The sequence below is a fragment of the Gopherus flavomarginatus genome, chromosome 6 (genome assembly GCF_025201925.1).
Source record: "Gopherus flavomarginatus isolate rGopFla2 chromosome 6, rGopFla2.mat.asm, whole genome shotgun sequence".
NCBI classification, from domain to species: Eukaryota; Metazoa; Chordata; order Testudines; family Testudinidae; genus Gopherus; species Gopherus flavomarginatus.
Window position 1 is genome coordinate 22,913,328 of NC_066622.1, and position 22,927 is coordinate 22,936,254.

The 22,927-nt window shown below is 45.0% G+C and overlaps 1 protein-coding gene and 1 long non-coding RNA gene across 6 annotated transcripts in view; one reads left to right on the plus strand and one right to left on the minus strand.

Annotated features, from left to right (window-relative positions):
• Positions 1–22,927, minus strand: part of CHCHD6 (coiled-coil-helix-coiled-coil-helix domain containing 6) — a 177,489-nt gene that overhangs the window by 74,519 nt on the left and 80,043 nt on the right. For all 5 annotated transcript variants that reach the window (XM_050958538.1, XM_050958537.1, XM_050958533.1 and 2 more), the window contains one exon: positions 1,119–1,189. In XM_050958538.1, coding sequence (XP_050814495.1) covers positions 1,119–1,189 — 71 coding nt within the window. The remainder of the gene's footprint in view (positions 1–1,118; positions 1,190–22,927) is intronic.
• LOC127053586 (uncharacterized) lies at positions 12,232–15,698 on the plus strand. The gene is made up of 3 exons (XR_007775085.1): positions 12,232–12,621; positions 14,342–14,593; positions 15,262–15,698. It is a non-coding gene; the product is annotated as an uncharacterized LOC127053586 (long non-coding RNA).

Here is a 22,927-nt window from a genome sequence, read left to right on the forward strand (position 1 = left end):
AAAGAAAAGACTGTCAGGTCTTGATTACCACATCTACAATTTTTAAAATTTATTTATTTTAATAACAATTTAAATTATATTAAGGAGAGTTCTTTGAAAATGTCTGGGATGTATCAGCACCGTGATTTTATAAGTACATTGCATGTGAGCTTTTGCAACAACCAAACTGTCCAAGCACCAGTGCAGAATTATAACAAGTTATGTGATGATTTGGCAGACAGTCATAATTATAAAAAATGCAATATAATGTGCTGTGTGCCCCACTTACATACACTTGTATAATCTATTTATGTAGTTAAATATAATGCAGTCTGGACCTGATCCAACCGGACTGCATATGTTGTTACTCCAGTTGGCCAACTGTTTGTTGTACCAAACTGAGGTACAAATGCTGCTCTTAACAGTGTAATTTCTCTGGACTCATAAATAGTAAAAAATTCTCGTAAACTTATATTTTTTCTTAGACAGCTGTTAGTACATGTGGAACAATGAGTTGGAAAAGGATACTGGCACACAAAAATGGATGAATTTAGACATGAAATGCACTATGCTGGCAAAAAGAATAGACACAATATTAAAGGACTCCGAGCAAGATAAAAACCATATTTCAGAAAATACATTTCATCTGTGTCGCTATAAATATACATGATCATTAAAACAGATTTTAGCGTTATTTAGGTGTCATCATTTATACTATTTACTTTTTACATTTCTCTTGCCTGGACAACGGAAAAAAAAAAGTTTCACTTTGCTGGGCTAGTGCATAAGAACAGGAACGTCTGGGTTGCAAACACTGTGGCGGACAGTTTAAATGTAAACCAAAAATACGTTTCACTGCTATTCTAAAAGCCTTGAAAACATTCAAACCCAATTTGTGTTTTCTAGACCCCATCCTCATCTCCTCCTATTTTTATTTTCATAGAAATTCTACACTTTGACCCTCAACTTTCTCCCTTAAAGTTAGCACAAAGAGAGAGAGAGTTTACAACGGTTCTGGTCTCTAAATACTTAATCTGAGGTAACATCACACTTTATTTATGTAAATATCCAGGGGCTATGCACACAGAGTATTATAAATACAAACAAAACTGTTGAAAAGAACCAAAATGACTTCTTACTTTATGTGGTTCTCTGCACCAGTGGCTGCCTCATGGAATTGCTCTGATGTCAGCTTGTAGATTTCAGCATTCTGAAACAAAGCAAATATTACTTATCACTCAAGATTGTCCTTTTTTGTACCCTACCCTGTGATGTAATTGTTTTCTATAATAAACAACATTCAATTCTCACCCAGCAGGCATCATATTCTGCTACAAAACAACTTAGGCTCCACCAATATGAAATATGAATATGAAAGAACATATGCACTTCTCAACAGATCACATCAAGGCAACAATCTTGAGTCACACTGCTAAAGACACCTCATGTGGGGAGGGGTATGCCTCTTGGCCAATGCTCAGCTTGTGTTATTTCATCCAAACTTCTTTTCCAACAGGAGTTTCCAATGCTGCCTGGGGTTTGTTTTAGTTTTTTTAATTGCTGTGGGGCGCCTGTAGGTTACTGACTTGCAAGTGTCAAAGCTAGCAGCTAACACAGTTAGCCTAACAAGAGAATTAATTTTATATTTCAACCCCATGTCCATGCAACTTGCTTTTTAAGGAAAATTCCTTGAGCAATTTGTAGACTAGCTACCATGCTTCCTCTTTAACAGTATAGTGAAGAGTATCAGACTTGAGACAATCTGAAAGAGTAGATCCAAACTTATACGAGAAGCAACCACTTTTTAAAATTAATGAAGAGATGAGAGAAAAATAGTCTTGGGGGTAAAGACTGAAATTCACCTTAGGGCCCATCCTTGCTGCTCTCTTACCTGTCTCCTGATTTTTGTCATTTTATATTAAACCTAATTCTCTTCCTCCCAACTTTTTCTCTAGTGATTGCAACTCTGGCCCTCCACATCAAGAGACTGCAAATATTGTTCAGTGGTTAGAAAAAGAAATAGGGCAAGTCACCATCTATGTGTCTCAGTTTCCCTTCTGTAAAGTGAGGGGATAAAACCTGCCTAGTCCACAGAAGTCTTGAGACTTTTAGCTAATGGAAAGGTTTATGACGTGCTCAGTTTAAAGGTATTTATTTGTCATTTCTATACATATCCGCATTTATGTAACACACAAACCATAGGAAGGAATTTAACAAATTCTGACCTCGTAATCGCTCTTAGACCTGACAAATCACCGATCAGTAATCAATCCAAAATTAATTTTGCCAGCAAGCAGTCATGAATGTCTTTGTTCGCTTATTTGTTACATAATAGTCAAACTTCTATGCTGCAAAAATCCTTTTTACTTCTTTCAATAACAAAAGTTCAAATTTTAATGGAGCCTTTTTCTCTGCCCTGTAAACAGATCCAATGACTTCCAGCTCCCTGCTGTTGCTTATTCACATATGAACCTACAAAAGACCAATGTGCCAATTAATTAAATTTGCCATTAAAAATGAAATAATGTGAAAACGTAGGGTATGAGCGTTATTCTCCATGAGTTTCATAAATCTCACTGTTTCTCCAATTACTTCCCAAGCAATTTTCATATTTCATACCACCTGATTTCTCAAAGGATCTGGATTTGTGAGATCAAAACGAGAGAAAGTGAGAGACAGAGAGAAAGGAAGGTAGGAAAATTAAGCATTTTTCAAGCAATAGGAAGTAATGCCATCAGACACCATTAGCCTGCAGCAATTTGCAGCGAAACAGCAGCAGGCAAGGAAAACAGGAACAAATATGTTGTATGTGAGGCCCAGCATGAAGTTGGCATTTAACCCACCTAAGGAAGGAAAAAGCAGCAGAATTGTTTGCTGGTAGAACTGTAGAATTAAAGCACTTGTGCAAGGGCCTTTGTGTGGTTTATGGGAGAGTTCAGCCCAATGATTTTATTTTGACAGAGGTAGTAGAAATACTGATGATGCCACTACTGCATCAAGGTCCTGCCTGAGCCCCTGGGCAACATCGGGTGGGATCCTCAAGCATGGACAGAAACACTGAGGCATGGAACCAGTAAGACATCACTCCGCCTCTCAACTTGGCTGGGAGGCAGGCAAATGAGAACTCTGATTGGGAAGGGCACCTCAACCTCAGTGATCGGGGGGAGGAAAAGACGACAACCCTGCCAGACCACATGTCCGACAGCCTGGCAAGTCTGATGTGGGTGTCACTGGGGATTATAATGGGAGGTGGGGGGTGTAGGAGGCACAGAAAGGAATTTAAAATGCCAAATTCAAAAGGGGAGGTAGGAAATCTAAACATGGATTCAATTAACCCCCTTTCCCACCAGTCTAGATTCCTCTTTGGTTTGCTTTTGGGTTACTCCTCTGTTTTTCATTTTGGGAAGACTTACTGCTTCCAGTGTTATTAATCAATATTGTTAAGTGCTTCCAAAAGAAGAAAAAAGTTCCAGATTAGCCATTCAAACCTGGGCTTGCTCAGCAACTAGAAGTGTTGAAAAGATTTCCCCATCCCTTTGGGCCTCTTCCTCTTTGGGGGTTGCTCATTCACTTCAGTCCTACCCTGAGCCAGATGGGGGAGCAGAACAAGGGGGCTGCTCATTCCCTTCTGTCCTTGCTTCAGATTAACCTTTCTAGGAAGCCTATTCCAGAGTTTGACTAGCCTTATAGTTGGAAAGTTTCCCCTAATATCTAACTTAAATCTCCCTTGCTGAAGAGTAAATCCATTATTTCTTGTCCTACCTTCAGTGCACATGGAGAACAATTGGTCACCATCCTCTTTACATATGTCAAGATTTATCAGGTCTCCCCCTCATGCTTCTTTTCTCAAGAGTGAATACGATCAGAGTTATAACCTTTCCACGTAAGTTAGAGATGCTCCCTGACTTATGCAAGCGTTCTTGTGGAATGCCTTGCGTAAGTCAAATTTTGGGTAAGTCGGGAACAGATCTCCAACAATTACGCACACAAAATAAAGCTTACGGAACTTTTTCAGCAAGTGCGGATTTCCAAAAGTTGGGTCTGAGTAACCCAGGGGACGTCTGTATTCTAAACCTTTGATCATTTTTGTTGTTCTCCCTCTGGACTCTCTCCAATTTGTCCACATTTTCTTAAAGGGTGGCATTCAAAACTAGACCCAGTACTCGAGCTGACGCCTCATCAGTGCTGAGTAGAACATGACAACTAGTGTAGGAGTGTTGTATGTAGTATATCCAGAACGATATTAGGCATTTTTACAATTGCATCACATTGTTGACTAATTCATTGATCCACAATTACCCCCAGAGCCTTTTCAGGCTGCCTAGCCAGTTATTCCCCATTTTGTAGCTAACTCTTTTCTTCCTCAGTGTAGAACTTTGCACTGCTCTTTATTGAATTTCAGACCAGTTCTCCAAATCATTTAATAAGAACAAATTCCACCCAACTGCCTCTCAATCTGAGCACTGAGCAGAGGTGGTTCTACAGTTTTGGGGCCTTTTCCCCCAGTGAGAGTAGTTTTGAGAGTTCCTCACATTCAATCTACATCTGCAAAATTTGCTGCCTCTTGTCATAGTTTGAATCCTCCCAGTGTGATCCTGTGCACCACCACACTGTGACAGAACATTCCAGCGGCTAATATTAACCCAGGACTTTCTAACTGGCCTGAAAGCTCAGAACAGGCAGCCATGTGAAAATGCAGAACCATCTTACTCACATTACACTAGGTGACAACTTCGTCAGGTCACTCATAACCACAGTGTTGGTGTCTGAAGCTGGGGCTGGCTGTGGCACTGCTCAGCCCCAACAGAGAGACTATTGGCATATATGGCGTAAAGAACCCTAAATTAGAAAAGGAGATTCAGTTGCAAGCCTGTATAAAAAAATATGCTCAGAAAATGTCCCACACTCACAGTGTTGCCAACTCTCATGATTTTAATAATGAGTCTCATGATATTTAATGTTTGGTTTGTTTTTTTTTTAAAGTCCCAGCTCCTGGAGACAAGTGGCTACATGAGAATTTGAGCTGCCATTAAAAAAAAAAAATTGTAAATTTCCAGCCTTTATGGTGCAGAAAATAAAGTTTGATAATGTGCCCCACATGAACCCAACAGGCTTAAAGGAAAAGAATCTGAAATGTATTATTTTTATCTAAATCAAATGAGTTTGGGGGGCCTGACTCATGATTTTTGGTGTTTGGGGTTGGCAATTTTGGGATTCTGTCTTTAGAGTGTGAACAAGCGGCACCGATGCAGTGCAAATTCAAAGGGTTTACCTCTTCTGGTAAGTAATGGGTTGACGGTGAGAATATGAAAATATAGTCTCAGATCTCTCTTCCATACACACATAAGTGCCTTAAAATAAAAACTTCCCTTCCCCACTACAACTGAGGTTCAAAATAAATTTTGATTAATTCCCCACATACACACAGGCTCCAGTATGTTTTCATACTCTTCTGTACTGTCTGGTTTCTTCCAAGAGAGAAAGCAGAAAATTCAAAATATAGCAAGGAAAGCACTTCTTGGTTTATTTCAGAAATAGAAATAGCTGAAGTGTCATGAGAAAAACCCTGCCAGCTCAGTTTTGCCCTTACATTGAAGTCCATTATATACCACCTCAGTAGAATGTGCATTGTTCACTATGATATGTGAAACACTTGACACAAGAACGCGAGTGAAGTGAGAAAAACCTGAAACTAATCCGATTTTAGGTGAAATGCTGTGCTAACCTTAAGCAGCAGCAGCAACAAAAAGCTCTAACACCAGAACACAGATTTATCCATCAGGTTAAGAACTGGGTCAGTGGATCAGAGGCTCTTTGGATATAAAAAGACAACAGATACCAAAGCTATCTGGAGGTATTTTGACACCTTGGTGTATAGAATCTTGTCACTGGTCAAAGTGCTTAAAGATACAAAGAGGATTAATGTCTGTTGAAATGTTGCCAGCCTAGATGAATGCTAGCGATACTTCTGATGAAACAGAGCAGGCCATTGGAGGCCTTGACAAATGTTGCAGACGACAGCTGTGGGATTAGATGGTGAAATCTGCCTAACACCTGACAAGTGCATCACTTATGTCACCCCCCCCCACCTCCAATCACCATCACCCTGTCTGTGTGCACTCTGCAGCATTCAACAAACTTTCTAATATGTGGCCCTAAAGAAGCTGACAGGAATGCGTGTCTCCCATGTCCGCTATAAGGGAAGAATATGCTCTAGTCCACAGGAGGATAAAAACAAAATGAAAGACAAGGAGAAGGGGCAAGACAAGGGAGACTTTACCACCTCCGCCACAAGTGTCTACAAAAAAGATTTTAAACCCCTGCTTCCCAATGCCACTAAAGTCAGAGATTAAGACTCACATAACACTCATGAGAACGTGCATGTCTGCTGCCTTCTGTCATTTGCGCACAGAGGTCATGAAGCAGCTGCTACAGATGTTTAGAGGAGCGGTTCTCAAACTAGGGTCCATTGACCGCAGGGGGTCCTTAGAGTTCGCACATCTGCTGGGTGGCCCGCTAAGGTGAGTCGGGGTGCTCCTTCCCCGAGCGCCGCTGTATGGAGCCAACCTGAGCTGCCTAGTGTCACTGCTCTCCCTCTATATGTTCCTTTGCACCCCCGGTGATGCAGAGAAATGTTCGAGGGGGACAGCAACACGCAGTGGAGCTCAGGGAGGGAACCCCAGAGGTTTTCAAACTAGGGGTGAGGAGGAATGTTTGGGGGAGGGGAAGATAATTCCATGGGGCTCAGGGAGGGAGTGCCAGAGGTTTTCAAATGAGGGGGGTACAGAGGAACATTCAGGTGGGCGAGCGGTGAAACCAAGCTGCTCAGGCCGACCTTGCATGGCAGGGCTCGGGGAGGGAGTGCCAGAGGTTTTCAAAGTAGGGATGTGGAGAAATGTTAGGGGTAGGGGAAGACAATGCCACGGTTCTTGGGGAGGGAGTGCCAGAGTTTTTCAAACGAGGGGGCACAGAGGAACATTCAGGTGGGCGAGTGGTGACAGGTGGCTCAGGCCAGCCCTGCGAGGTGGGTTTCAGGGAGAGAGCGCCACCTCCACTCCCAACTAACCTCATTTGGCCACCAGCCTATTTGGGTTGGAGGGAGTGCAACCAAAAATTGCAGCATCACTGCAGAAGAGAGATCTCTCCCTGCCATCAGAAGGGGTTGCCTCACAGCCATTCACTCCATGAGCAGGCACAGCTAGCCAAGGAGGCACACCACTGCTCTGCCCTGCTACATCAGCACTTCAGGGAGGAGGGTCAAATGACCTCACGTAGCACACCTCCCCCCCACGTTGGCTCTGCATCACACAAGGATGGATAGACTCTGCAGTCAGAAGCAGGAACACCCATCTGACTGATATCTGTAAGTACTCTTATACTCTCTGTCAGGGTTCCTTCCCCACTCTGAACTCTAGGGTACAGATGTGGGGACCCACATGAAAGCCCCCTAAGCTTATTTCTACCAGCTTAGGTTAAAACCTGGCACGCTGCCACCACCAAGCAATTTAACAAGAAACAGGGAAAGGACCACTTGGAGTTCCTCTTCCCCCAAAATATCCCCCCAAGCCCTTACACTCCCTTTCCTGGGAGGCTTGAGAATAATATCCTAACCAATTGGTTACAAAGTGATCAAAGACCCAAACCCCTAGGTCTTTGGACAACGGAAAAATCAGTCAGGTTCTTAAAAGAAGGATTTTATTAAAAAGAAAATGTAAAAATCATCACAGGATGGAAAATAACTTTACAGGGTAATCAGATTCAAAGAGCCCAGAGGAACCTGCTCTAGCCTTAGTTTCAAAGTTACAACAAAACAGGGATAAACTTCCCTCTAGCAAAGGTAAAATTCACAAGTTGAGAAAACAAGGATAAACTAATATGCCTTGCCTGGCTGTTACTTACAAGTTTGAAATATGAGAGACTTGTTCAGAAAGATCTGGAGAACATGGGTTGATGTCTGGTCCCGCTTAGTCGCAAGAGCGACCACCACCAAAACAAGGAACACAAACAAAACTCTTCCCTCTGGCCCCCTAATTTGAAAGTATTTTGTCCCTTTATTGGTCCTTTGGGTCAGGTGTTAGCCAAGTTACCTGAGCTTCTTAACCCTTTACAGGTAAAAGGATTTTGGTGTCTCTGGCCAGGAGGGATTTTATAGTATTGTATACAGGAGGGTTGTTACCCTCTCCTTTATATTTATGACACTCTCTTTCTTAAAACATTACAAACAGTACATATTTATATGAAGTACACACATACTTTTGCCAATCAGTTTCTCAGTTGGAGGTCAGTGATTAATACTGCATTTCAAAAGGTGTCCATCAAAAAAGAAAAGTTTGAGAACTTCTGGTTTAGAGAGTGTTCAGAAGGCTACTGCTCCCATGGGAGCAACAGAGGAAGGTCAACCGAAAACTTCAGCTAGCACAGACTGCAGCAGCCATATGTGCTCAGCAGTGTCTCCTATAGGGAGCACATTGGACCTGTGCTCCAGAAACTCTAATAGCTTCATAGACTGTAACTCAGGTTGTTGGTTTTCATCTACAAGTCGTCCCCCAGAGACTGGAACCTGGTGATCTGAGAGTTTTTCCCCACCCATAAGTCCTGAAGCTGCAAGCAGGTAGTCCCTTGAATTAGTCTTTTTCAGTGGATAACCCTTTGGAATTGCTTCCAACATACCCTTGTGCTTTGGTCTGAAAGAGCTGAGTTTTGGATCTTCAGGACACACTGCAAAGGCTGGTCACTTCAAGTCTCGGGGTGGGGGTGTTGCAGAACTCCTGTTTCTGATTTGCTGACATTGGTCCAGCAAATACACACAGCTGATGCTTTCCACTGTTGCTATGTGTAAATGTATGTGAAGGATAACAAACAAGCACTCTTTGCAAATGGAAAAAATGAACATATAAAGCATGCTACATGTGGCTCCTGGGAGTAATGGATTAAACTGAAGCGCGTCTTTTATGAGAATTTACTTCCTTTCTCCTAGGCTTAGCACTGGGAAGATACAGGGAATAATGGGGGAAGTGCAGTTACTATCCAAAGGCAGCTTCTAAATGAAGCTCTGGTATTCGCTGTTCAAGCGTGGGCTCATCCACTCCTACTTGAGCCTGCAGTGAAGTCAGAGTGCTGAATCTGTGACACCCAATTCATTCCCTTGGCAACAGGCTGTGAGATCATAAATGCTAGATTAGGATTCACTGCAGAATCAAGGAGAAGAGCTACATCTGCAATACTAGCAAAGGGGAAATTAAACTAGTCAGCGGCAGGAGCATGTTTCTGTTTGAATAAATCTGCTGCAACTCTACCTATGGGTGAAAGCAAGACAATACTTAACAGCTATAGAAAGCTTTTCGTATCCAAAGTGCTTTACCAATATCAGCTCTCACAATGCCCCCTCTGAGGGAGATGACTGACTTGCCCCATTTTGCAGGTGATGAAAATGAGACACTGAGTGGTTACGTGACTTGTCCTAAACCACAGAAGGGCATGCATCATAAACAAGATTAGATCTCAGGACTTCCTAGTTCCCAGTCCAGTACGCAGGCTATTGTATCAGATGAAGAACACACTTAGGCCATGGCTACACTCACACTTTACAGCGCTGCAACTTTCGCGCTCAGGGGTGTGAAAAAACACCCTCCTGAGTGCTGCAAGATACAGCGCTGTAAAGCATCAGTGTAATCAGGGCGGCAGCGCTGGGAGCAGGGCTTCCAGCGCTGCATGCTACACCCGTAAAGGATGTGGTTTACATGCAGCGCTGGGAAAGCTCTCTCGTAGCGCTGCCGCTCCGACTACACTCACACTTCAAAGCGCTGCCCCAATTCCAAATGTAGCCATACCCTTACAGTCTGACACTGGGCTTCGATGATGCTGGGGTCACATTCAGGAACCAGGGTGCCTTCAGCAAGAGGGTTCCAGAGAGGATGCACTAGTTAAAAGCTTTATTTGTATAAATACACATCCTGTTTTGTGCCCAGGGCCAAATGTCTCAATGTGCCCCTCAGAAGTCCAAATTCAGCAACTTTTCCTTTAGAAAGCCATTATATCCCATTGAAAATATGAACAAAAGTCTGAGTTTTTAAAACTTCTGATATTAAAAACACCGAATTCTATTTCTCTCCCCACCCCCCCCCACCCCCATTTTCATGGGAAACAGGTCTTAATAGTTCTTTAGAGGTCAGTGTCCCAGCAGCTCAATCCTCATATGTGGTTATGAGGCCAATAGCTTCTGGTTGGAAAGACAAGCAGTAGACAAACAAAAACTCAAAGAATGAATAACCCTAGCAATAATAAAGGGAACCAAAACGTGGAAAATATATCATGTTATGTAGAAACAGGACTGAGTTAAAGCAGATAGCCTGCAAAATTTGCTGTGAAACATCAGTGGTGTTTTAAATACAGAAAAGCAAAATCAGCTTCGTGGAGAAAGGCCATAAAATGCCAGAAGGCAACAAAGACTTTCTGACAAGGACAGCATTGGGCACTGCAGAAGCCTCAGAATCACATTTAAAATGCCTTGGAAGAATATCCTCACACACTCTCTTTCTAGTTTAAAGTCCAATATAGGAGTCAGAAGTCCTAGGTGAGGAATTCACAGTAAAGGCTATAATCAATTATACCTGACAACTGCAGGTAAACAGGCCTCACCAGTATTGATTAAGCATCAAGGTTTTTCAGCATCTACTTTACGGAACACCTCAACCTGATAGTACTGTACAGATAAAAAAGCACCCAAAAGGCTTCAGGCCATGACAGTTTCTGCTCAGTGCCTGTATCTGGGTAGCCTGGCAGCACAGCCAGCCACACAACAACAGATGGATCCTACCAACAGATCAGGGTTACAAAAGCAGAAAGGTCTCAGCGCAGACTGCTCCTTACAACTCTAACAAGCACAGAGTAACTATATTAAGAGTGGGGTAAGGAGCAAGTGGCTTGTGAGGGGTGCAGGGGTACTAGTCTGCATAACCAAAAGCTTCAATAGAGATAATGATCAGCACTTCATCAATAAACCTAACAGTCTTCAGGTAACTGCAGCATATTAAAAGGGGGAAATTATTAAATACATTCCACCGTCAAGACCCTCTGCATTAGAGGGGCATTTGATTTGTTTAAAAGACTGTAATGACTGTCCAAAGGCTAGTATTTGGCAGAAGCCTCCATCAAGGGTTTCTGAACACCAAAGTCCCCTCCTCCTACCGAGACTGCTGTAGCTAAAAGTCTGGGGTTTCTCACCATGAATGCCCCTGCCACACTAAATCTTATTTAGGAACTGCAGGAGACTTGCCTAGTAAACAACCTTTGCCCCTCCATACAAGAGACCTGGATTACATTCTCAATCCTAAACTTTTGCACAACAGGTAGTCAAAGAATGCAGCTGACTGGGTTCCAAGAGGCATTCAGTGCCCAGAATGGAGGAAGGGGGTGGGGACTTACAGACAGGTGGTATATGGAGAGGTGAAGGAGAACAGAAGAATGTGGGTCATGTTAGTGCACCAACATGGACACAGAAAACCCCATGGAAAAAAATAAAATTTTTGTTTTTGTTGTGGGGGGAAGGGGGGAGGAGAACAACCTGGCCTACAATTTTCCTTTTTTTCCCCCTATTCAGGTTTTTCCCCTCCAACTGCAAATTACTCTGCATGCAGTTCCCAGCAAATCAAACTTTGCTAAATAACCCTGACATGTGCAGGGCTGAGAACCAGCCAACAAGCAATGATGAGATGTCCCCAAAATGATTAAGGAAAATGCAGAGCATCTCTCAGGTTACATATGAAGCTTGTTGTACTTTCGCCTCAGCGCATGGGCGATGCTGTAAGCACTGTTCCCAAACCCTCTGATATTCAAAAGCTCATTTGTTTGACAGGAAGCCTGTGGATTTGTGGACAGATTGTCACACAAACTGTCAGTTTTTTAGAAAGACATTCAGACCTCTCTCTGCCTGCGTTACGGAGCACATCAAAGGCACAGAAGATGAACCATACACACAGATCTGACTGAGTGGTGGGTGTATATGTTCAGAGCACTGTACTAGTTGGGGGGAGGGGCGGGGGAAGAGGATGAGTGGTTTATAATGTGAATAATCAAGGGCAGAAAGTTCCAGAAACTTGACAGTTTTTGGCAGCAATTCTCATCTTTGCATTTATATATTTATGAGACATATTTCCACACTAAGAGCAAACGAAAGAGAGAAGAAAAATTATACAAGCAGCAATTTAATTTGCCACCACATTATTCCTCCCTCCCCTATTTCTGAATATATTTGTATTTTGAATCTGAGCTCACTCATATTCAGAGCCTGGAGCTGCAGAGAAAGAGTGGTCTAGTGGTTACACCAAGGAAAAGGAAGTTATTTACTGTGTTGTAACTGGAGTTGGAGATGCATGGTTGCTATGTGCATTCCACTGTGGATACGCATGTGCTCCATGGGCCTGGGACTGGAGAATTCTTGCAATCAGTGTCCATTGATCTGAACCTGCAGCCCTGCTCTCCTTGTGCTCCGTAATGAAGTTGTAAAGGGTGGTGCAGACTGACCGCCTGCTCTAGTTCCTTCTCTACAGCGAATCCAGTCATAATCCAAAGCAGACAGGAAGGCGGTACGTAGTGGAATGCACATAAGGACTATGCCTCTTGGAGAATTCCGGTTACAACAAGGTATGTAACTTTCCCTTCTTCTCCGAGTGCTTGTCCCTCAGTGTATTCCACTGTAGGTGACTGAAAAGCAGTGCTCAAAAAGGAGCAGGATAGGAGGATGCATGTGGTATAGCAGCTTGTAGAACAACTGCCCCAAAGGATGCATCAGCAAAGGAGTCTTAGACCAAGGCATAATGTCTTGTCAACATGCAGATGGAACTCCACATAGCTGCCCTGAAAGTGTTGAGTACCACCTGTTGAAGTGATGCCACTGAGGCCCATTGTGCCCTTGTAGAGTGAGCCCTTACTTTGTGTGGGGCATGGAGTTGTGCCAACCGGTCGAGCAGGATGCTACCAGAGATTCACTTAGAGACTTTCCGGGAGTAATACAGCTTGACCTAGAATTCATTCTGCTACAGCAACAAACGGTCTAGGCGACTTTCTGATCAGTTTTGTTCTCTGCAGACAAAATGTCAGTGCTCATTGAATGTTGAGGGAATGAAGTCTCCTCTCCATGCTTGAGATGTGGGGCTTGTAACGCTGTCTTGAATACATGCTAAAACCGGATGAATGGTAGAAAGGCTTTGCAAGCTTCTCAGCTTCTCAGAATGCTGAGTGTTCCAGAAAACTGACATGCATTCTGGTTTCTCAGGGCATTCAAGTGCCCTCCACCATGTAACTGTCCATGTGAGCTCCCCAGCCTAACAGGGAGGTATCTGTAATGACCATTTTGCTGGTTTAGGAGTCAGACCTGCTGCTGGCTGCTTCTGGGGTGCAGCGCAGTCCACGGTGCCACAACAGGCAGGAAGCCTGCCTCTGCCCCCCAGCTGCATCACTGACCAAGTGCTGCCAGACGTAAGCCCCTCCATACCCTGGAGCCCCAATTCCCTGCCCCAGCCCCAAGTGCCCCCCAATCCCATGCCCCAATCCCTTACCCCAGCCCTGAGCCCTGCCCCAAAGCTGAAGCCCCAACCCCATGCCCCAGCCCTGAGTCCCCCCACAAGCCCGGAGCCCCAACCCTGTGCCCCAAACCCCTCATCCCCAGCCCCACCCCAGAACCCCCTCCCACACCCTGAACATCTCATTCCCAGCCCCATGCTGCAGCCCTCACCCCCATACCCCAACCTTCTGCCTCAGCCTTGAGACTCTTCCCACACCCCAAGCCTCTCATCCCCAGCTCTGTTGGGTGGTGAGCATCAACAATTTTCTCCAACTGGGTCACCAGAAAAAATGTTTGAAAACCACTGGTGTAGACAGTGCCCTTGCTTATGTCACCTTAAGTGGCCTCCAGGAGGTGTCCCACAATGCCCATCATGACTGCTCTGGTAAGCAGTTTCTACTTTGCTGCCCTTCAGCCAGGTACATGGGCACATGCCCCTCCCCCTTTAAAGCCCCAGGGTTTTTTGAAATTCCACTTCCTGTTTGCTCATGGACAGCTCACATCGCATCTTCCCAGATGACCATGCCGGCTTTCTGCAGCAAGTGCGCTCCCACCTGCAGTACATCAGAGTTGTTGGATCTGTAGGGACTGTGGGGAGAGGAGGCTGTGCAATTGCAGCTCCAATCCAGCCATAGGAACTTTGACACTGACAAGCAGATGGCTCGTGGCATGGATGAGAAAGGGCACAAAAGGGACATACAGCAGTGCTGTGCTAAGATCAAGGAGCTGAGGCAGGCGTACCAGAAAGCAAAGTAAGCCAACTATCTGTCTGATGCAATGCCAAAAACATGCTGCTTCTAGGAGGGGTTGCACACCATCCTCGGCAGCAACCCCACTTCCACCGCCAAGAGCCCTATGGATACTTCGGCAGGACTGGAGGCAGCCGATTCAACCCCAAGGACGAAGTGGTGGATGAGTAGGTAGAGTTGGAGAAGGATGCGAGACAGGCAACAGGTTTGTCTAGTGGCGTGGCAGCCAGGACCTCTTTTTGACTTCAGAGTGGTTTAGCCATTTCTGGCTCTGGCATTCCTGAAGCTGGAGAGGAGAGCTCCAGTAAGTTCTCATTTTGCTTTGATAGTGCATGGTTACATGAGCTAGATATGTCCTTTATTTTGTCACGTGGGAGAAGGGAGGAAATTAACACCACCAGGTGCTGTTTGTATCTGCTTCATATTACCCTATGTAGTTACATAGTGGGGGCCCTGTGGAGAAGTTTGTTAATGCACACACATCTCCTGGGAATCCTTCAGAGATCTCTAGGAAACTTTCCTGCAGATACTCTGCAATCCTCTGCCGAAGATTCATTGGCAGAGCTGCTTTGTTTCTTCCCCCTTTGTAGGAAACTTTGCTGCACCAATCGGGAATTACTTCTGGAGGAACCAAACCAGCACACAGGCAAGCAGCATACAGACCTGGTCTGAAGTCACACACATGAAAGAGATGCATCCTTGCATCTTCGGTTACCCTCAGTAGTGAGAGATCAGCTTCAATCACCCCTATCTGTGGAAAATGGTGCCCGTATTCGGATTAGCGTACCTAGGCACTTGTACTGATCCCCTTCTGAACCCACCCAGACCCTTTGTCCTTTTTTGCACCTTACTCCTGGCTGTGCTGCATGCTTGCCATGGGAAAGTGAGAAAGAGGTGTATGTAACCTTTATGATTCAAGATTGAGTGCATACATAATATTGACTCTGTGTATTGTTTCTTTTGCTTCTGCAGGTGTGCCCTTGAGGACCAGTTCCACACCAGAAGAACGCCTCCATCAGATAAAGTAGTGAAAGAGAAGGAGTAAGCAGGACATATTTCGTAAAGAGCTGCAACCATCAGATCAGGCCAATAACAAGCATGGAGAGAGACAATCAAAATACTAGAAATGAATAGCCAGCGAATGATACAGAGCCAGGAGTAGATAATAAAGTTCATGGAGGACCAAACAGAGATGCTGAGGTCCCTGACTGAGCTGCAGGGGGAACACATGTGTGCTTGACTCCCCCTGTAGCCCATACAGAACTGCCTTCATTGCTCTCCCAGAACTTCCCATACACATTCCTGGCCCATCACAGTAACCCTTGTACTCCACCGCAAGGACATTTTCCATAATGACGGCTGGACTTACACACAGCTATGAGATCCTCACTTCAGAGAGTGCTGCTCACTGTCATGTCCCTTGTAAGAAATGTTAATCTGTGTATTGCTGTTTAATAAAAATTTAGTCTTACAAAGACAGTGATTCTTGATTTGTGACCTACACAGGATGGTTGCAACAGAAATTCATACACAGTGGAAACTAGTACATTTGCAGACTAAATTAATGCTCAGGCAGGAATCATTACAGGAGTCATTCAATGTGGCAAGTAAACAATACCTGGCACAACTCATTACAGAAAGACATTACTGGAGCTCACTATCAAAATGCTGCTTCAAAGTCTCCCAAATTTGAATAGCTGCCTGTTGAGCCCTTCTTATAGCCCAGTTGTCTGGCTGCTCAAAATCAGTTGCCAGGCGATCCACCTCTACCCTCCACCCCTGGGGAAACTTTTCCTCCTTGGCTTTATAAATGTTATGCAGACCACAGCAGGCTGCTATGACCACAGGAATATTTTCCTCATTGAGGTATAACCTGCCAAAAAGGAAGCGCCAGCGACCCTTTAATCTGCCAAACACACATTCTACAGTCATTCTGCACCTGCTGAGCCTGTTGAAGCACTCCATGCCGCTGTCAAGGTTTCTGGTGTATGGCTTCATGAGCCATGGGAATAAGGGGTAGGGCCTGGGTCTCCCAGGATCACTATGGGCATTTCCACAGCCCCTACTTGAATCTTCTGGTCTGGAAAGAAAGTTCCTGCATGCAGATTTATATACAGGCCAGTGTTCCTGAAGATGCGAGTGTCATGCATCTTCCCTGACACCGATGATCCACCAGCACTTGCAATACCATAGAGACATAGCCTTTTATGTTAATGTACTCCATCACAAGATGGTCTGGGGCCAAAATTATGACATGCGTGCCATCTATCGCACCGCCACTGTTTAGTGAATGCCACTGCCACAAGCTATCCACTATTTTCTGCACACTGTCCAGAGTCATAGACCTTCATAGCAGAAGGCGATTAATAGCCCTGCACACTTGCATCACCACAACCTCTATGGTGGGCTTCCCAACTCCAAGATGATTCGTGACTGACAGGTAGCAGTTTGGAGTTGCTAGTTTCCACATGGCGATTGCCACACGCTTTTCCATCATGATGGCAGTTCTCATTTTGGTGTCCTTGTGACAAAGGGCAGGGGCGAGTTCCACACAGAGTTCAAGGAAAGTGGCTTTCTGCATATGAAAGTTCTGAAGCCACTGCTTGTCATCTCATGCCTGCATCTCAATCCAATCCCACCACTCGGCACTTGTTTCCTGAGCCCAATTGCAAGGATCCACTGTATGCACCTACTCCATGAACACAAACAATCTCAAATTGTTTCTTTCTATGGCACACAGCAGGGCAGGCACCACGGATTCTTGTTCAGATTCACAGCTCACAAAATACTGCAGGATCAGCAGCACTGTGCTGATAGCGCTTATTGCAAGAATGGTGAGCAGTGCAGGATCCAGGCTGCCAGGCAGAGATGGTGGGCACAAAGTTTACAGGAGCAGTTGAAAAATGGTGCGAAATGCAAGCAGAAGCCCTTGGAATTATGGAACGGAGAAAACTGCATCATGGGGAAGTGATCCCGCCCCCTATGATGCACCACTATCCATTTGCAGAACTCTTAGTGGGAGAAGGTGGCAATTTGCACAATGACATAGTTACCCATGGTCCACTGCTCTGTCGGTGCTAGAGCACCAACTGTGGACAAGCTCCACCGACACAAAGAGTGGTATGTGAACGTGCACAAGCGATGTAATTACAGCAGTTTATAATCACTGACGTAGCTTAAGTCAACTTAACTGTGTACTGCAGACATGGCCTAACGTTGCTCCTATAAATTCTTTAGTCTGTGTCGCGATTAGCATAGATTTCTCCATGTTCACACAGACTCCTAGGGATGACTGATGCTGAAACAGCAATGAGGTTGATATGAGGTCTTCCCGGTGTGTCCTGCCAAAAAGAAGCCAATCATCTAAATCCAGGACGAAAGATGTCGATGCTTTGCCTGAACTACTCTGCTACTACTGGAAACACTTTGGTGAACACACTGGGTGCAGTTGCTAGGCCAAATGGGAGCACCTTGTATAGACAATAGTTGGGACTCACCATAAAGCGGTTATTCTGTGCTCAAGAATAACTAGTTTTTCCTTTTTTGGTTTTTAAATGTTGTGTTTCAAAATGGGCTAAGATTCTTCCAGTGGTAAGTAAATAAATAAATGGTGTCAAGTATCAGAGGGGTAGCCGTGTTAGTCTGGATCTGTAAAAGCAGCAAAGAATCCTGTGGCACCTTATAGACTAACAGACGTTTTGGAGCATGAGCTTTTGTGGGTGAATACCCACTTCTTCAGATGAAGTCTATAAGGTGCCACAGGATTCTTTGCTGCTTAAATAAATGGTGGTTATTCTGGGGGAGAGAGTCCTGCCAGTCTGCAGGGAAAGGCCAAGTAAGGCATGTGGAGGGAAGAGAGATGGTAAGGAGGAGGAGAAAGAAGTCAAAGAATACTTTTTTAAATCATTTCCTTTTCCACAGTTGGACAGCCACATTCTTTCTGCTTTTAAGTATATTCTTCTTCTCCTTCATGTAATTTTTAGAGCTTTCCTGATTCCTCTGAAGAGAATGAAACATCAAGGAGGCTTCTTTGTTGCTGGCAAAGAGCATGAAAATTATAAATACATAAGCCAATCAGAGCGGAGGGATAACAACAGCCAATGAGATTAGAAATAGATGCATATTCACAGTAGAGTTACTGAGACGTAACCAGGATTATGCAAATCAGACAACTACAGCAGAGTGCAGGGAACTGCATAACTGAGGAGGAAATCACATCCCTGCACTCTGGCTGAGACATTTCCATCTGACTAGATTAGTATTACAATCCTCATATATAACATCAGATGTGGCCTTGAACGCTGTTAGGTCACCATAATTTAAAAATTATGGTCTCACTGCAGGACCAACTAGGAAAGTGGGTTTCCTTCCTCACAGCTCACAACAAAGAGATTATAATCTATTTTTCAAAACAATATTTAAACCAGGAAATTGCTGTTGAGATGAAAAGTCAAGTTTCCAAGGGCATCCTGGGAGCACAAATTGATGAAGTAGGAACACATGTAGTTACCACAGTCAAAACAATAAATTTAATGTAAACCTCCACTTTCAGACTTCAATCTCTACATACCAAAAGTTCTCCTCCTCCCACAGCAAAGGGTATTTCTTACAAAGAAAGAACTTGGTCCAGCAGCTAAATGAGGAAGCACCACATGTAAACCCCCTAAAGCAATTATAGATACTTACATTTAAATTACCGCTGGGACTTTGTGGTTGTAGCTAACAAAAAACATACAGAAAGGAAAAAAGTTTTCTTTTTTTAAGTGACTTTAGTGCAGGTTAAAGATGTGTCCTTATTTGACAACAACACTGGTGGGCAGAGCCCACCAAAACAATGAAATCCGTTCTTCACCTCAGCTGAGTTGGGGGCCATAAAGTCCAGAAATCAACAAATCATGGGGACAAAAAAAATGAAAAAACAAAAACAGGAATGCAGTTGCAGATAAAAAAATATGTGTGTGTACAGTTGTAGAAACATCCCATCTTGCACACTGAGACCCCTGGAAAATGAAATCCTTGATCCAGAGAACAAATGGATAAACCAAAATGCAAACTTCCCCACCCTGCCGTGTGTGCCTGGCCTCTGACCTAGAGAGGCAACCTCTGTATCCATGGCCAGGTCACTCCTTCCCCATCTTCTGAGATTGTCAATTGGGATACACTTTTTTTTGGTTTTGTTTTGGCAACATGAGTACTTATATTCTAACAAGACCAAAACTCATCGTTTCACTGCGACACAAAACACTGCACAGACTGCAAATGGTGGCTGCAGCTAAACCAAGCTGTAATTGAATGAATGACCTAGAGGTGAAAGGCTCCATATCCCATTCACTACTAAGTACTGCCTTTCATTTGATGAGTGGGCAATTTTGTTGTGCACACACAATCGTTTTTGGAAAATTGAGATCCCAGTAAATTGACTCCAGAGAGCAGATGAAAGATCCCCAAGACATTTACATGTCCAGTTGGACACAGGGCATAACATTTTTAACAAGTCCAAATGAAAAATGCACATACTGAAAGAGAGAGAAAAAAGGACTCGGAATTTCCTATGTGGCCACTCTGACATGAGACATTTTCCCCCTTTTTAAAAAAAAACCCCACACGCAAGCCTGCTCAAAATTTCTTACATGCCCCAGGCTCACCAGGCAATCTCGTTGTACTGCTTGATGCACCACAATATGCCTTCTAGAACAATCAAGAAGGGAGAAAACTAAGGGTATGGCTACACTTGCAGCTGTACAGCACTGGGAGTTACAGCTGTCTTCGTACAGCTGTGTAGGGAAAGCGCTGCAGTGTGGCCACTGACAGCTACCAGCGCTGCAGTGTGGCCACATTTGCAGCACTGCTGGGAGTGGTGCATTATGGGCAGCTATCCCACAGAACACCTCATCCCATTTTGGCACCGTGGGTTGTGGGAAGGGGACGGAAGGGTGCGGGTCATTCAGCTTCCTGTCCCAACGCCCCGTGATGCATCGCTTCACATCCCAGCAGTCACTGTTTTTCCGTCCACGTTTTACACCATTGTGACTCTCCCAACGGTTTTTGTGCAGCACGATTTCTGTGGGAAATGGACCCCGAGCTGCTGAGGAGTATGCTGATGAGTCTCGCCAGCACATCACGTTTGGCAGTTGAACTATTCCTTCAGCTCCAAAGTGACAGTGAGGAGTCCGACGCTGATATCGAGTCGCCTGACGCGTATGACATTAAAATACCTGTGGCATTAAATTACCTGTGGCATGCTCAGCACCATGGAACGCTGCTTTTGGGCTCGAGAAACAAGCACTGAGTGGTGGGATCACATCGTCAAGGAAGTCTGGGATGACGAGCAGTGGCTGCAGAACTTTCGGATGAGAAAAGCCACTTTCATGGGACTGTGTGCTGAGTTTGCCCCTACCCTGTGGCACAAGGACACAAGATTGAGAGCTGCCCTGCCAGTGGAGAAGCGAGTGGCTATTGCAATCTGGAAGCTGGCAACTCCAGACAGCTACCGATTGGTCGCGAACCAGTTTGGACTGGGAAAGTCCACCGTTGGAATTGTGTTGATGCAAGTTTGCAGGGCCATTAATCGCATCCTGCTAAGAACCGTGACTCTGGGGAACGTGCAGGACATTGTGGATGGCTTTGCACAAATGGGTTTCCCTAACTGTGGAGGGGTGATAGATGGGACGCATATTCCTATTCTAGCACCACCCCACCTAGCATCCGAGTACATTAATCGGAAGGGGTATTTCTCTATGGTTCTCCAGGCACTTGTGGATCACTGTGGGCGTTTCATTGACATTAACACAGGCTGGCCTGGAAAGGTGCATGATGCACGCATCTTTCGGAACACTGGCCTGTTCAGGAAGATGCAGGCTGGGACTTTTTCCCCAGACTGGAAAATCACAGTAGGGGACGTTGAAATGCCCACTGTGATCCTTGGAGACCTCGCTTACCCATTAATGCCTTGGCTCATGAAACCATATACCGGGAAGCTTGACAGGAGCAAGGACCGGTTCAACTACAGGCTGAGCCGGTGCTGCATGACTGTGGAGTGAGCTTTTGGCCGTTTAAAAGGGCGCTGGCGATCTCTGTATGGGAAGCTAGACTTGGGGGAAAGCAGCATCCCTGCGGTTATATCCGCATGCTGTACCCTCCATAATATTTGTGAAGGGAAGGATGAAACATTCAGTCAGGAATGGACTTCCGAGGTTCAACGCCTGGAGGCTGAATTTGCACAGCCAGAGAGCAGGGTTACTAGAGAGGCCCAGCACAGGGCTACAAGGATTAGGGATGCCTTGAGGAAGGAATTTGAGGCTGAAAACTAATAGTAATGTTTGGTGCCTTGCACGGGAGTGAAGTGCAGTGGTTACAATGTTAGTAGGAATCTGTTTTTCCTAAAATGATTTGCAGTGCCTGTTTCTTTCCTGGGCTACGGTATCTATCACTTTCTGCAATAATAAAGACTCTTTTCAAAGCCAAGAATTCATTTATTGAAAAGAAAATAACTTTCTTGTCAGACACACAACATTTTGGGAACCTAAAAGGGCAGGGGGGTGGGATGGTGAACTGTACAGTCATAGGCTTGAATATGTCCTGTCTGGAGCACTGTGCAATGACTGCTGCACTTCAGGATGAAAATACTGCATGGTGATGGGGGTTGAGTGCAGAGGGTAAGGGTTGTAGTTCTCAGGGCTGGTTGGTGAACGCACAGGTGTTGGGGGCAGCTGGTGGTGGTAAGAACCTGGATGCTGAGGAAGGGGGTTTGGAGCTGACATTGGGGCACAAGGGAAAGAGCTTTGGGACGGGGAGCAGGGGCCGGTACGGTAGTGCTCTGCCTGCATGGCTATGAGTGACTGGATAGAGTCCGCTTGGCACGCCAGGATGCTTATCAGCTGCTTTGTGCTTTTCTCCTTAGCCGCTGCGTTTCTCTGGCGGATCCTGTTTTCCCTTTCCCTTCAGTCCTGCAGTTGTTTCCTCCAGTCCTGCAGTTGTTTAATCTCTCTGGCAGAGTGATCCATAACTGCTTTCAGCATGTCTTCTTTGCTTTTTCGCAGCTTCTTCCTGAGGTTTTGTAGCCTCTGAGCAGTCGATGATACGGGCAGTCGAGTAGTCAAGGACACTTTTCGAAAGGCAAAAATGGCAACAGTTAACAGAGGCAGCATTGTTTATAATCTCACCCAGACAGTTATTCCCACACAGTGAAGGAGTTTACAGTCTTCACTTTAGCATAATTTTCCCATACCAAACAGAGCGCACATAACCCACAGGAGCCACGAAATGGTGAGTAAGGGGGACTGATTGCTTCAGGGATGTGCAGGGGTTTCTGTGCGTTGAGGAAAGCAAACTGCTGTAGGGGGCATCTACACTGAACAGTCTCCCAACATTTTCCACAGGAGTTAATCCTGGAAGATATCTCGCTGCTGCGGGTCACCTGGGAAGAGTGGGAGGGTCTTCTACAGCAATGCGGATTCTGCCCTGGCCCCTATGCAGCTTGCCTGTGTGCAGCAATGGTCCCCCCACCCCTCACGGCACAATGGCGCGGATGCATTAGCCTGACTGGGACAAGGACCACAGTGGCTCTCCCTATAAACTTGCGCAAGCGCATTGCCCACACTCTGGCTGAAACTTTTGAAGAGATTACCGAGGCCGATTA